The sequence below is a fragment of the Anopheles merus genome, chromosome X (assembly GCF_017562075.2).
Source record: "Anopheles merus strain MAF chromosome X, AmerM5.1, whole genome shotgun sequence".
NCBI classification, from domain to species: Eukaryota; Metazoa; Arthropoda; class Insecta; order Diptera; family Culicidae; genus Anopheles; species Anopheles merus.
In genome coordinates this window covers 17,968,396-17,982,102 of record NC_054081.1, presented here as the reverse complement: position 1 = coordinate 17,982,102, position 13,707 = coordinate 17,968,396, and the positions used below count along the sequence as shown (strand labels likewise).

The 13,707-nt window shown below is 41.7% G+C and overlaps 2 protein-coding genes across 3 annotated transcripts; one reads left to right on the top strand and one right to left on the bottom strand.

Moving 5' to 3' along the window:
* Window positions 1–1,369: 1,369 nt before the first annotated feature.
* LOC121595664 lies at window positions 1,370–4,274 on the bottom strand. The gene is made up of 3 exons (XM_041919800.1): window positions 3,919–4,274; window positions 2,297–2,420; window positions 1,370–2,173 (listed from the first exon to the last, which is right to left on the bottom strand). Exons 1-3 carry the CDS (start codon window positions 4,156–4,158, stop codon window positions 1,959–1,961), a joined length of 579 nt encoding a protein of 192 aa, XP_041775734.1. The 5' UTR covers window positions 4,159–4,274; the 3' UTR covers window positions 1,370–1,958.
* A 2,871-nt stretch (window positions 4,275–7,145) lies between these two features.
* LOC121595670 lies at window positions 7,146–13,484 on the top strand. 2 transcript variants are annotated; one of them, XM_041919814.1, is made up of 4 exons: window positions 7,146–8,233; window positions 8,308–8,336; window positions 10,572–10,695; window positions 10,761–13,484. In XM_041919814.1, the coding sequence occupies exons 1-4, from the start codon at window positions 8,128–8,130 to the stop codon at window positions 10,979–10,981; spliced, it is 480 nt and encodes a 159-aa protein (XP_041775748.1). In that variant the 5' UTR covers window positions 7,146–8,127; the 3' UTR covers window positions 10,982–13,484. The 2 variants fall into 2 exon arrangements, with proteins under 2 accessions (XP_041775748.1, XP_041775756.1); XM_041919822.1 differs by lacking the exons at window positions 7,146–8,233; window positions 8,308–8,336 and adding an exon at window positions 10,009–10,425.
* Window positions 13,485–13,707: the final 223 nt, after the last annotated feature.

The window sequence follows — 13,707 nt, the reverse complement described above, 5'->3', positions numbered from 1 at the left end:
CACCGGTTCGAGTGGACTGTCCTTTTACCCCGTTCCCTTCCCCGTGTCCGAGCGAGTTTAGCGAAGCGATGGTGGAAATCCAATGCAATGAGTAGGCAATCATCTCGAAACCGCAGCAAAGGGTGTCCGCTTGCGCTTCGAATCTCGTTCTTTTTATCGTGTGCTCATGTGCGTGTGTGTGTTTGGTCGTTGCATCCAACGGCTTTCCCAGACTTTCCGGCAACGGTGAGCTGCTGCAAAGCGACAGGGGGTTGCGGGGAAAAACCCCTCCTATGTTTATGCAGCCCGTGCCGTACACGGGCTACTCGATAATAATGAAGGGAGCGAAGGTTGCTGAACGGAGCGAGGGGATTTTTGCTCGAGCAAAGCGTGGCCAACCCTTTTCTGGGTGTGTCAGCAGGGTGCAGGGTACAGCAAAGAAAGTAAAACGCATCGATCGGTGACGATGTTGCAGCGTGACGGTGGAAGCACTTTTCCGCAGCTCGCCTGCGAAGCAGGCTGGATGCTGGAGAACGATGGGAGGGAGGAGGTGGTCTCTCTTCTCTGGTTGGGTATTGTTTTGGATGGTTGCTTTGGACGCACTAGCGCAGGGCATGGGGTGCGCGTTTTGTTCGGCTGTCGTGCAAATGGAAAGGTTTGCATGGAGATGTTTTACACCAATTTCGCGGAGCAAAAGTTGCACCCTCCTGTTCCGTGTTCAGTCACAGATTTTCATATTCCCGCTAGTGAAAGTTGCTGTCCGGCACGCGTACACACATATAGGCGGTTGTATATGTGTCTATGTCCAGCTACTGCTGGTGAGTGTATTAAGTATGCATATATTAAAACCGTTGGGCATAAAATTTTATGGCATTTCGTTTTGAGAATTAAAATTTAAAACCCAAGCCAAAAATGTAGTTACGCAAATGAGACGCATATTTCGTACAAACGCATTTGAAAAGAAGCACTTTTAGCAGGAAAACTGTTTTAGAACGGAGTTTTCAACACAGCAATTGTTCAGTTTCAGTAAAATTTCCCAGCAACTCTGCATTCTTCTCGCCAACAGTTACTGCGTTTCAGGCAGGACGATTTGTAGGGTGTTGCTAGGCAAAACAACAGGAAAACTACAAACTGGCCGGTGTGCGAGAAAAGGAACCAAGCTAGCGGCCTAACGATATGGAGAAACTGTAGATTGCAACTTTATAACGAGCACGGCTAGATCTCCCTATCGCCTGCACAGTACCGTGGGATAATTGGTGGCAATATGCTGCTTCTTATCTTTTTTTGTAGGCTGGAAGGTTGACTGGCTGGAAGACTGGAGATGTGATGAAGATTTGTTTTGCTGGATCGCTTTTACAAGTGTTCTGATTCGGAATACTCAGATTATAACTATTTTGTACATTAATTTATTTGTATACACGTATATCAAAAAGATTACATACTCACACACGCATTACGTCCTATATATTAGGTTGTATATAAATGGTTCAAATCGCTCATTCGTTGATGTCGATTGGCGTGCATGAAGTGGACAGATCTTGAAGTGATGTAGTGCTATGATATTTTACAACAATTTTATAATGTTATAATTTAAAAGTAGAAAATGGGCATTAGAAATAAAACAGCTAGTTTGCCAAAATACACCAATACGCGTCATACACTTTCCTAGGGAGAGAGAGAGAGCTTTCCTTGAGTTGTTTGCATGCAAGCGTATTGCGTGCAAGGCGCGCCCCCTGTGTAGGCGCTTACAGCACCAACAAAGAGCTTTAGCATAACGCCCTCTAGTGCGGAAGTTGACGGACCTTATTTCTTTGGATCGGGGATGTTTGAATGATGCTGCTGTACGTTGGATGTAAAGCAGAGCAGACTGGTTGATAAGCTAGGCGGAGATAGACGCTGAGATTACACACACACTGAATATCATAGCAAATTTTGTGAATGAAGGTGGGGTGAAAAAAGGTGAGAATCATAGTGACGCTCTAGTCGCGTAGCGTGAAGATGGCATCGAAGAAGAATAGCACCCCGTTCGTGACGGCCAGTGAACCCTTCGAGATGCCGATCTTTTTCGTGTCGGTGTTCCAGGCATTTTCCCACTCCTTGAGGATCAGCACGCCGGACGCGATGAACATGGCGCACCCGATCAGACTGAAGAACAAGTCCAGCTTCTTGTTGATCGGATTGCTCAGCATGTACCCTAGAGAGAATGAAATAAAGAGAGAAATAGAGAGAGAGAAAGAGAGAGAGAGAGAGAGAGAGAGTCAGAGAGATAGCTTATCACAAAAAAACAATGATGATCAAGAGGTGGAGGAGTACTTACCGGCAAATAGTGCAATAAGAATCACACTGTACCCGACGAAAGTGCCGGCCGACAAGAGCTTAGTGATGTCATCTCGCTCTCCAAGACTTTTGTAGTGCAGTATCACACAGGTGATGGCCAGCGCCTGAGGAAAGGACAAAAAGTAAAGGTCGTAGGACGATTAAATGCTTGCCGGTCATGCTGTGGCCCAGATCTGCCCAGACTATTATTGCGCGATGAGTCAGCTGTGAGTTGTTTGAGATGACCTCAGGCGCCTTCATGCAGATAGCTCGTAGAAAACAGACAGGCAACGTAGGCATTCGTCACCTTCTGGGGGCTGGGGCGAAAACATGCAGCGAGAATGTAGCCATGATAACGCTTTGTTGTTTGCGCTCAGCCAGCGAGTGCAATGCGCAAACATGAAGATATTGAGCAGTTTGTGATTGCTCACGAGCTTTTGTTTTTCCTTTTTTCCCCTTCTTTAAAGAATACACGAGCAGAGCTAGCGTTGATGTTCGGTCCTCTCCTTCTACCCATGCATCAACCGGCCAAACTGGGTCAAGTTGAACCAGTTGCGGTGTTAGGTCTGATGCGCAGTTCGCGCGTTCTCAACGCATTTAGGCGTGCACGTGGAAAAAGTGGTTTTGGAATGCTGTTGATGTGGTTGTGAACGCATAGATGTAAACGCATGACTTTAATCATTTGCTCTAGCGAGCAAACGCCTTTTCTCGGCCATCTGTTTACGCCGCCGTACAAATGAGGAGCGAAAGCGCGCACGTCCCCGAAATTGCGCGGTCAATCCGCGTGTTCGGAGCTCGGAAAGATTTCGCTGAGGGTGCATACAGTGACCATGGTTAATAGATTATTTTAAGCACGATCTTGCCCCTCCTACACAAGTGCTGATGTCATCGATCATTAAACCTTCCACGACGGTGAATGGTGATGAAGGCAGCACCGCTGCAACAGCTTGAGGGCCTTTGCTGTGTTAATTTGCCTATTCAAATTCCTGAGATAGTCGCCACACGATCCATCTAATTACTTATTAATTCATTCGTATTTATTCTCCCTCGGCCGCCCTTTTCTCCTTCTGCCCAGTTTTGGCAATCAGTTAGGCTTATAACTCTGCGTAGGTTTGTAATTCGATGCGTTACACGCAGTCTCTAATTCCTGTGGCAACTCCCCACCAATGACCGGAAATTCAATCGTACTGCTGGGTTGGGAGCCGGTCAGTGGATATGTAAACAATCGCTACACAAATAAACCGAAACGGAAAACACATTAACGGATGGACATAGCAAGGGGCCACCACAAAAACAAAAAAGGCAACGATACGATGTCGATAGTTGATGTTCGGTGGATGGAGGTAACTTCTGGGCACAGCATGGCTTGTGTTTCTTGGAGAATATTTCAACTGTCTGGGTTGGAAATTGCTTTGCACCATAAAATTTTGCCCATAAACGCACGCTTATTCGCACTTGGGGATGGGGAAACAGAAAAGGCTAACACAAGGCAGACTGTCGCCAGCAAACTGCGCGTATCGCGCCAAAGCTTCACACAACTTGATACGGGTTCTATTTAGCACCACAAAATCCTAACACTTTGTCATTAAGGGTAGCTATTTTTTTACAACGAGAAGAACTTACCAACTCCAAGAACTTCACGATTGACAATCGACTCACTGCCATTGTGCTTTTTGTCTGTGGGCTTGTTTCTTGGGGCGGGTTGAATGTGATGCACGGTTGAACACGGTGTACAAAACAATAACAGCACGGACAAACGCACAAAGAAACACGCTCGCTGTGTGTGTTTGTGTCGGTAGAAAGTGAACCGATTGCTTGAACGTCTCGAGCACGACTGAAACATCGCCTGCACCGGGTCATCATAGCAGGCTAGCTCTTCTGCGCTCGTGTGCGTGTGCACGCGTTGATGCGTGTGATGATTGGTTGAGGAGTCGCGAAGAATGGGCTGGAGCACCGGGATGATGTCATCGCGCAAACCCCGTGCTGCTTCGAGCTCTGGCGGCGCTGGATTTACAATGCCTTAAGGCGCGCTAGAGTATATAGATCACACAGATCCAAGGCCAGTTAGTTGAGACGCGTTCTATTCTAGCATCCGTCTTTACCGTTTCATGGCTAAATAACTATATGCGTGAGATAGTAGTCTTGATACACCTCACCGTGTGCCTAGACGTACCGAGACAATTTCACGCCGTGAAGCGTAAAACAAAGCCGTGAAGCCAAAATCAACGTGTCTGAAACAATTTACGCCTAAATGTATGTACCAACTGTCAAACTGTCATACTGTATGGTACGATGACATTAAAAAAAGAAGAAAAAATTCACGCTTTTTAATGGAATTTTGGGCACATGGCTAGGCTTTCTTGGTATTACTTTTTGTGTAATCGTGGATACTAAAAATAGTTCAACATTGCAGAAACTGTAATGTTAAAAATCATGCGATATATAATATATTCCGTGACCGTGAAATTGTTCAGATCTTATGTTACAATCATATTTTGCCATAAAATGTGTTTGAAACGATCAAGTTTCTTTAAAATGTTTTGGTTTTATGTTCAATTAAAAACATATTTTTTGGGGGGTTTTGGAATAATCGGAACCTGTAATGGGACAGATGGACACTATGCAGGATATGATGGACACCAGTACAAAACGTTGGAAATTTAAATGGTTTACAATATTTTAACGCTACTGATGACTTTTCGTTTCTTGGTACATGCAAACAATAATTCATGGTCATATGCAAAGACTGTTCGTTATATACAGGGCGTTCGGGATAATTTTGACAGTTACAACAGAGTTTATAACTCGTGATCGAGTTGGCATAGGAAAACAAGCAATACGACATTCGACAGCTTAAAGTGTACGGAACAAGCAGCGAAAACATCCCGTGATAAGAAAATGCCAAAAAAGAGTACATTGTGGAAGCGGATCACATGCATCATGATGATCCGCGCCGGACGCGACAACCGCGACATCATGCAGTGCGTGCAGTGTTTGCTGAACACGGTGAAGGCGAACCGAACCTTTTGCTCTGATGGGAAAAACTTCTGCCAGGACCAGAAGGTTAACACCCAGAACAACCGATGGCTTGAAAAAGTTGAAACTGAATCTTTTAAGTTTTATCAACTTTTTTTTGAGGACTTTTTTAAGGCAGACACATGATAGGAGAAAGATGGACACCATGGAGGGTAAGATGGACAGTTGTAGAAAACGATGACAATTAAAGGGGTTAATGGTATTTTAACATTACCTATTGCTTAACATGTACGTGCCTAACAAAATATTGGCCAATTGCAATGACGATTTATTCAGCTATTAATTTAGGAATTGTAAGCGCCGCTTAGGAATTGTAAGCCGCGCTTACAATATTGTAGAATGCGGAATCTAATGCATTATTAAATTATTGGGCACTAACAGCTGACTTTGTTCCAGCGCACAGAACAGTAGTTTAGAACTTTCCTTTAGGAAATTACTCAAGTCCGTAACCCAAGCATATTATTATTGTTATTATTATTATTATTATTATTATTATTATTATTATTATTATTATTATTATTATTATTATTATTATTATTATATATTATTATTATTATTATTATTATTATTATTATTATTATTATTATTATTATTATTATTATTATTATTATTATTATTATTATTATTATTATTATTATTTTATAATTATTATTATTATTTTTATTATATTATTATTATTATTATTATTATTATTATTATTATTATTATTATTATTATTTATTATTATTATTATTATTATTATCACAACTATTGTTATTTGAAATTTTGATCTTTGTTATCATTTGGAACCTTTCATCTATTCCTGAACGATGTCAATGCCACTTCTTTTTGTTGATTAAAGTTGTGCGAGTCATGAAAAGATTTAGATTTTAGTTTAAATTCAGAAATTATCCGTGACAGACCTGTCAGGTGGACCAAAGTTTTTTTTAATGACATTTGACATGTCCCACGCATAAATATATAGTGCTTACTTGCACCTCCAATAATTACTCCGCATATTTTCACGAATGTACAAACCTCAATTGAATGTTTGCTGTCAAACAACCAAAACAAATACTTCTTTATTGAGTAATTCTCAGTCCAAACCTTCCATTTGGAGTTGCGTGGGCGTGCCATTTAATCGTTTGATAGGTTGTGTCAAATCATACTGTGGTTGTGTCAAATCATCATACAAATCATACAAATCATCATAATCATGCTGCATTTTTTATCTCACCTTCATAGTTCGTTTTGGAGGGATGAACATTACCCTTGTGGGTGTGTGTACATTGTATTGATTTTAACAATAACCTGTGCTCATGTGATGCGCATGTTGGACTTTAGAAGTTAGTTCTCTCAATCATGAATGGTTGAACGTCTTCCATTGCAACGCCATAAAAGACTTCTTAAAGGTAGTTTAATTTTTTAAGGTAGGTTATTTTATCCTCCTCGATGGTATATCGAAACGATATTTTATAGTAAATATTTTATTTAATTTATTTGGATCAATTGTCGGACCTCTGTAGGTCTACATAAATAGCTTTATCATATCATACTTCAAAACTAACCAAAACGAAAACGCTGACGAAGAAGATCTTGGAACATTGACGAATAAAAATTAAATGTGGTTTTAGGCACATAGGATCATACAACTCTTTAATTTTTTTCATCATAGGTCCCAAGCCGGTCTCATGGTACAGTCGTCAACTCGTACGACTTAACAACATGCCCGTCATGGGTTCAAGACCCAACTAGACCGCGCCGCTTTACGTAGGACTGACTATTCTGCTATGGGGGGTAATCCAAAAGTCACTGAAAGCCAACCCCATAAGTGGTACAGGCAGGCCTTGACCGACAACGGTTGTTGAGCCTAAAATAAGAAGAAGAAGAAGAAGGTCCCAAAATATTTCAAGCTTGAACATTTGGAGCGAAACCACCCTACGCTGGCGTGATTTTTATGCGCTTGATGTAGATGGTCATTTCGCTCCACCCGACAATTTTGCCCTACGTTCCCCTATTGTATTCGTTCGAGAGACGTCGCTATGTTTTGACCATCGATGATTCTATGTTTTGATCCGTCCACATATTGTTTGTTTCGCTGACGCTAACATTGCTAAATGTTTATTTTGTTGGTTGTGCGAAATAAAACTGTACGTTTTCATGATTGTTTATCGCGTTTGCGATACGATCCAGAGATGCTGCTTTGTTCCAACTGTAGCGTTATCCGCAATTATGCTTATATGGATGCTTGATCGTCGTGCTAGATCGGGTGATATTTTCGTTTGCACAATCGAGGCGATACTTATGCTTATGGTTCGCACTGGTGTGTTCGTGTATAATTTTCTTCTTTCACGGTTGTGCTGCGCTGTAGCGGCTGCTCATGTTCACACTTGCTCATTTTGCGCTACCAAAAGGGGGGGCTCAAGCGTTCTATTCCACGTTCCACTGTTTTGTTTTGAGCTCAAAACTCTCGCTAAGCTAAATTTTAAATTTGACTGTCGTGCTCTCAACAGTAGCATTGATTCATTTGCTCCCCCGGTTTGTTGCTGCGTTCCCGCCTGTGAGCCAGAGATGAGCTCATCAAACAACGATTTTCAGCGTCAGGGACGGCGCTTGGAGCTAGCGTGAGCTGGCACGTCGATGACGGCATCGGTTGCTTAACGGGGGGCGGACGGATGATCAATGTTTGTCTCGCGATCACCGCGTCGATTTGGCAATCAAGGTGATCCTGGACTGCGTAGATGAAGCGTGCAGAGTTGCGGACGGTAAACATAGCCGTTTCCTTTGCCTTTGTTGTCATAAAAGGTGTGAGCAGCCATGGAGTTGTCGATAAAAGTTGAGGAGGAAATCGTAACACAGAATGTGTACCCTTGTGAAATAGTGTCCAGGGGCTCTGAGGTGCACTTGGATTCTGAGAATTGTGGTTGGTGACATGATCAGGAGTATTATGCTTTCAAATATTCCAGTAACATCTTGGTTTGCTTATTACGCTGCTAGGAACAGTAAGGCTTAGGTATATGTCAGATGTAAGTAAGAGCTATTTTTAAAATAAAATGAAAACAACACAAAAATCATAAAACCAACAGTTGACTCTAAGTCAAGATTCGAAAATTTTAAATAACTTCAAAATCGCCTTTAAACTATTCATTCAAGTCACTTTAATTCCGAATGATGGATGAGTGGCACGCAAAGTGATTGATGCACGGAATACTGAATTGAACGTATTCTGCAAATATTTGTTTATGATTTTGGTGTATGCGTGTTTGTGTGTCTTTGACTGAATTACAATAGCCGTATAGCGCGCGACTCGAGCGTCAAATAGCCGTATAGCGCGCGACTCGAGCGTCAAATTATGCAATGTGAAAAAAAACAGCAATGAAACATTTTCGCTGAACGAAATTCAAACAGACCCTTGGTTGACCTTGAACTGGTCTGCTTAGAGCCAGAGACTGTAACCCAAACACGATTCAAAGTAATTAAATCGTGCATAAACAAGCAAGGGTCGGCACAACACTGCGATGTCGCGGCACTACTAGCGCCATCTATTGCGGAACACAACTTTGCCTAGGTGAGTTGTGAGCTTTCGGGGAGCTTTACGACGGAAGCTTGCGCTTTCTGGATAATATTAAAACAGCAAAACAATATTAACGAATTGTAATGCTAAATCCTCATAATATTATCTTATAAATATAGATAAATTCATGTTTTTACTGAGTAAAGTTTCGTTGTCTACTACTATGTCCAAATTGATTAAACGTGTTCAGCCTTACTGAGTAACGTCCACTGCTCCGACGTAAAACGTGACGACACTTTACCGCTCGGAAGCAATACAAAACAAAACAAAATGAAGTGAGGAGGTAAACATTGCGCATTAAAATAGGTCGATCTGGGATATCGATCTGAACGGGATACGAGTGCTTTGTACGATTGGGTGGAAATGACACACAGCGAGGGTAGAAAGGAAAGGGTCACCGGGTTCAATTGAAATATCGTTCCCCATCTCGCCGCATCCGGCGCGGACAGTGGGAAGGGACGAACCATTCCTCCCGTTGGTACACCGAACCGGGAATGTATTGATTTTGCGTGCGTTTGTCCGCTGCCTGTAAATTGCAATGCGCGATGTCGCGATGGCAACAAACTTTCCCGCCAGCCTTTGCAGCACGGCCTCGTTCACTTAGTTTTCTAATTAATAAAATGGTTAACGCTCGCACCGACATCCGAGTCCCGCGGGACGTGCTGCGTGGAAAGAACAACAAAAGCTTGAAACTTGTTAGCTGGAATTTCTATCCGATTCGTTATTCACTTGTTTTTTGTTGTTGCTGAGTTCAACAAAACTAACTCGAGATATGGGAAAAGTCAGTTATGTGTGTAGCAAGAGTTGGATCAGCATCATCACGTCCAACACTCGAGATTGCAGCAATGCCGGTGGTGAGAACTGATCTTGAAATCGTTGCGTCGCCCAAATTGATCCGGCAACGCAACGCCAGACGTACGTTGCTTGGAAGTACTTCAATCTCCCTCCCTGTTCGCCCCGACTCTTTCTCTCTCTCGCTATCCGGCCCACAACACACCCACTGCACGTGGCTTAGCACAAGGGGGAGCTATTTTTCGCTATCAATTAACCTCCAAACTCGGCCCGGTCTTGGGCCACCCTCATTTCATCAGACTTAATCTCGCACGTCAAGACGGCAACGGACATGCTGGACACTGGGACACGCAATCTTCGCTGGTGGATTACGGCTGGTTTTTGGGGTGCGCGTTACTCAACGCGCTGTTTTGAGCTAGATCTGGGACGGAAGGGAAATCTAGACGGAAGGGAAAACTACTGGGAAAAAGTGGCGCTGTGCGTGAGGAATGATCTGCGTGTTAGTTGGGTGAGCGGACTAGAAGGAAGCAGTTCCCTTTCGGCGACAAGTGCGCAGCGTTGAAATACGGGCCGTCTTTTTGTCCTTTAAGCTCGGTGCTCGGTCTGACTAGTGCAAGTGTACTGGAATGGCGGAAAATTCCGTTGCTCCTGCACCAAGGATACACCACAGTGTGCTACCCGTTGGAATTCATCCAACGGCACCAAGAGAGTACCGTCCGCCATTATCGATCATCAAATTTTTGGAGCTGGTAATTAATTTCACTGCGTGGACTCGATTTATGTGTGTGTGTGTTGTTGTGTGAGAAATTACTAGCTTCTGAAGAGCTGGAGCGTCCGAAAACCGCCTTCCACGATCAATCAATTGCTTTTTCTTCGTTTTGCTATCATCATTCAGTCACTGGCCGTTACCTGTACCACGCTGCACTACTACAGCTTTAATGATGGTGATCTGGTGACGGGCTTCCTGGCGACCGGGACGTTCTGTGGCTTTATCGTGATTCTGTTCACCGTCATGGCAGGTACGTTCGATGCAGCTTGCCATATGGTCATCGATCCGCTGTGACAGCGACTGAATCTCTTTCAGGCTACCTGATGAAGGCGCACCTTCACCGTCGATTGAGCATCTTCTACAGTCTCCTCGGCTGCGTCTGCTTCCTGACGTCCGGCGTCTTCATTATCGAGGCGTGGGAGCATGCGTTTCGCACGCGGACCCGCGATCTCGCCATCACCAAGGGCTCGATCGCGGTCATCAACGGGGTGATCTTCCTGATGGACACGATCTTTACCTTTCGTGATCGCAAGTGAACAGCGTGCGATCGGGGTGCTCTGGGTGCCCCACACCATCTGGTCCGACGTTTAGCGGTCGCCATGGGTTTGAGTGTTTGGTTTGGTTTGTTTTAGATGGTTGTGTGTAGTTTTGTAATAAAATCAAGGTGTTGTTACTAACGCAAAGAGCGCTGTTGATGAATTCTGAATTTGGAACACAATCGAGCTTAAAGGTTGTAGGTAAATTGGTTTTTAAGGTGCACATTTTCTATTATAATTAATGGTTCTTTTCCAATGGGTTCCAATGGGTGGCACACGTAGTTTTTAAAAATAAATTAAAAGCACCTTCAAACACAATCAAACACGGCAGGTACATATTCGTTAAAAAGTTATTCGCTCAAACATGCAAAAACACTACAAATACTGCTTTTTAGTGCAGAGCATTGCATACATTTCGACAATTTTAAACAAATTCAACTAAATAGAAATGATATGCTTCTGCTTGTTGCTTCTGCCGCAGTACGGAGCGTCAACCTTCTAAATACATACACCTTGGGATAATCCCACCCGTATATTGTACCTACTTTGATAGCTGCTCGAAAACTGCCATACAATGCAAACAGTAGATAGGCCGAAATTTCAACCTTCGATCTTTAAAGAGAAATGTGCCCATGGAAAGGTTTAAAAAGGATAGAGAAAAAACTAACTAATAATAGCAATAAATACCTAATATGTGGAGACCTTAACGCACGACACCGAACGTGGAATTGTATGATTGCTTATCAAGCTGGTAAATCCCTTTTGAAGAAATTCAGAAATCCCTTTTCAATATATTATCCTGACTCTCCCACATACATTCAACCAAACTCTAGACAAAATCCGTCTACAATTTAACAGATAACAATATTGATATTTCTACGCCAATATCACTCAGAACTTGCATCCAATTATTTGTTAGTAAAATTTTAAATTTAAAAATATATTACTAATTAATAAACCCGACTCATTAGCAGATAACAAAGATGCATCAACAAACAATATTACTATCACGGAGCAGAATCGAATAGTGCAAACATCTTAAATAGATGAAATGATAATGAAAACTACTAATGACATCATATATGCTCATCATATAGCTGTTCCAGAAACATGTCAAGAAACATCATAATACCTGATGTGGTTATATCTTTTATAAAAGTGCACAATAAGTATAGGAAAAAAATGGGTAGCGACACAGATAAAACTCAACTTACCTATGGCTTAAGGAAACCATCAACACTAACACACCACTCTAAACACTGCTTGGTCAGATAATCTTGAATCAATTAACAGTCTCCAGAATCACAATGGTAGAATATAGAAACTAGTAGAAATGTTGAAAAACTATCCAACCTCTTTAACAATACAGAAATTCGCTTATAAACACAAGAAAAATATGTAATGTTATCAAAACACATTTTGAACATGCAAATTACATCATCAGCCATTATATTAGTTGAAAAAAGAAACAATAATTTAGAAAAAAGAAACAATAATCTACTGCAAACAACTAACTATGTGTACGATAGCCCGGAGTAAGATAAAAAAAACTGGGGATCTTTATTTATGAACTGCTGGACTAGGATCTGGATTCGGTGGTGCTTAGCTGGACCGGTGTTCTCGATGCTGCCAGATCGCTTGCCAGTTACGTTGCCAACCATGATTGCGATTATCATGTTCGCTCCGGCCCATCCGAACATACGACACCGCACCTGGTTGTCGTGGGAACCCGCTTCCAGTGGACTTCCCATTGCAACCTGACTCCGCGCGTGGAGCGACATCAACGGCTCGCTTACGACCATTTGCTTACTTAGCACCTGTGTACATATCTAACAATTTTCAATCACACCTCGTTCCAGAATGTATCTTCCAAAAATAGTTGATCTACATAAATCTTATAAGGAAACAACAAATTTAGCCCCCTTACAGGTATTCGCAACAAAACCTCAGATATGTACTAAGAGCTGTAGAACCTCAGACTGCAGGGCACATACAAAGGTTTTCATACAAGCAATCCTGCTCCGTTTTTGATGTCCTTTTACAATTATCCTATATGACTGTGTTGCTATCTTGGTACAGATTTCTATCCAATTCTTATCCCGGTTCATAGCCCTTCCATCTTTTCGTCCTATTTATAATATTTATGAATGTTACTGTTGCATAACATTAGCAAATTGTCAGTACGCGAGTTGCAATACGGCCGTGCCGTCTCTACTGAACAAAAAATAAAAAATAAATTGGTTCAGTGCTTCAACGCCTACCACAACTATACGGACAGTCGTTTTTCGCGATTTTTGGAAAATCTGTACGAGATAGATAGAACAGTGAATATATGAGTTGTGCAGAATACTATTTCACATCTTCTTTTATTTTTTCAAAAAAATTAAATATTTTTACACGACTTATTACGAAAAAACAAATTTATGGTCGTACCATAACTACAAACACACTTAGAAACACAGTTTTTTTGTGCTAACTGACGCATTTGAAAATCGTTTAAAAATATAATTAACATATGTCAAAAAGGGTTTAACAAAAACATATTTATTAACGATTGTAAAAAAAATGGTCTTAAAATGTTTTTTTTTTCATACCTAAAGTTCATACAAAATTCTTTGCATGTAGTGATTGTTTTGAAAATACAAAGCAAAATTTTTTTTTAATATTAAAAATATGGGCTTAAAAATAAATATTAATATTACAAATATTAATATTAAAAATATAAA

Excerpts from the sequence above, each read along its gene's own strand:
- LOC121595664 (XM_041919800.1), bottom strand. The coding sequence starts at position 4,158 with ATGATGACCCGGTGCAGGCGATGTTTCAGTCGTGCTCGAGACGTTCAA. Across the intron at positions 2,421-3,918 it reads TCGTGAAGTTCTTGGAGTTG|GCGCTGGCCATCACCTGTGT; the intron begins GTAAGTTCTTCT and ends TCCTTTCCTCAG. Across the intron at positions 2,174-2,296 it reads TCTTATTGCACTATTTGCCG|GGTACATGCTGAGCAATCCG; the intron begins GTAAGTACTCCT and ends CATTCTCTCTAG.
- LOC121595670 (XM_041919814.1), top strand. The coding sequence starts at position 8,128 with ATGGAGTTGTCGATAAAAGTTGAGGAGGAAATCGTAACACAGAATGTG. Across the intron at positions 8,234-8,307 it reads CTTGGATTCTGAGAATTGTG|GAACAGTAAGGCTTAGGTAT; the intron begins GTTGGTGACATG and ends TTACGCTGCTAG. Across the intron at positions 10,696-10,760 it reads TCTGTTCACCGTCATGGCAG|GCTACCTGATGAAGGCGCAC; the intron begins GTACGTTCGATG and ends AATCTCTTTCAG.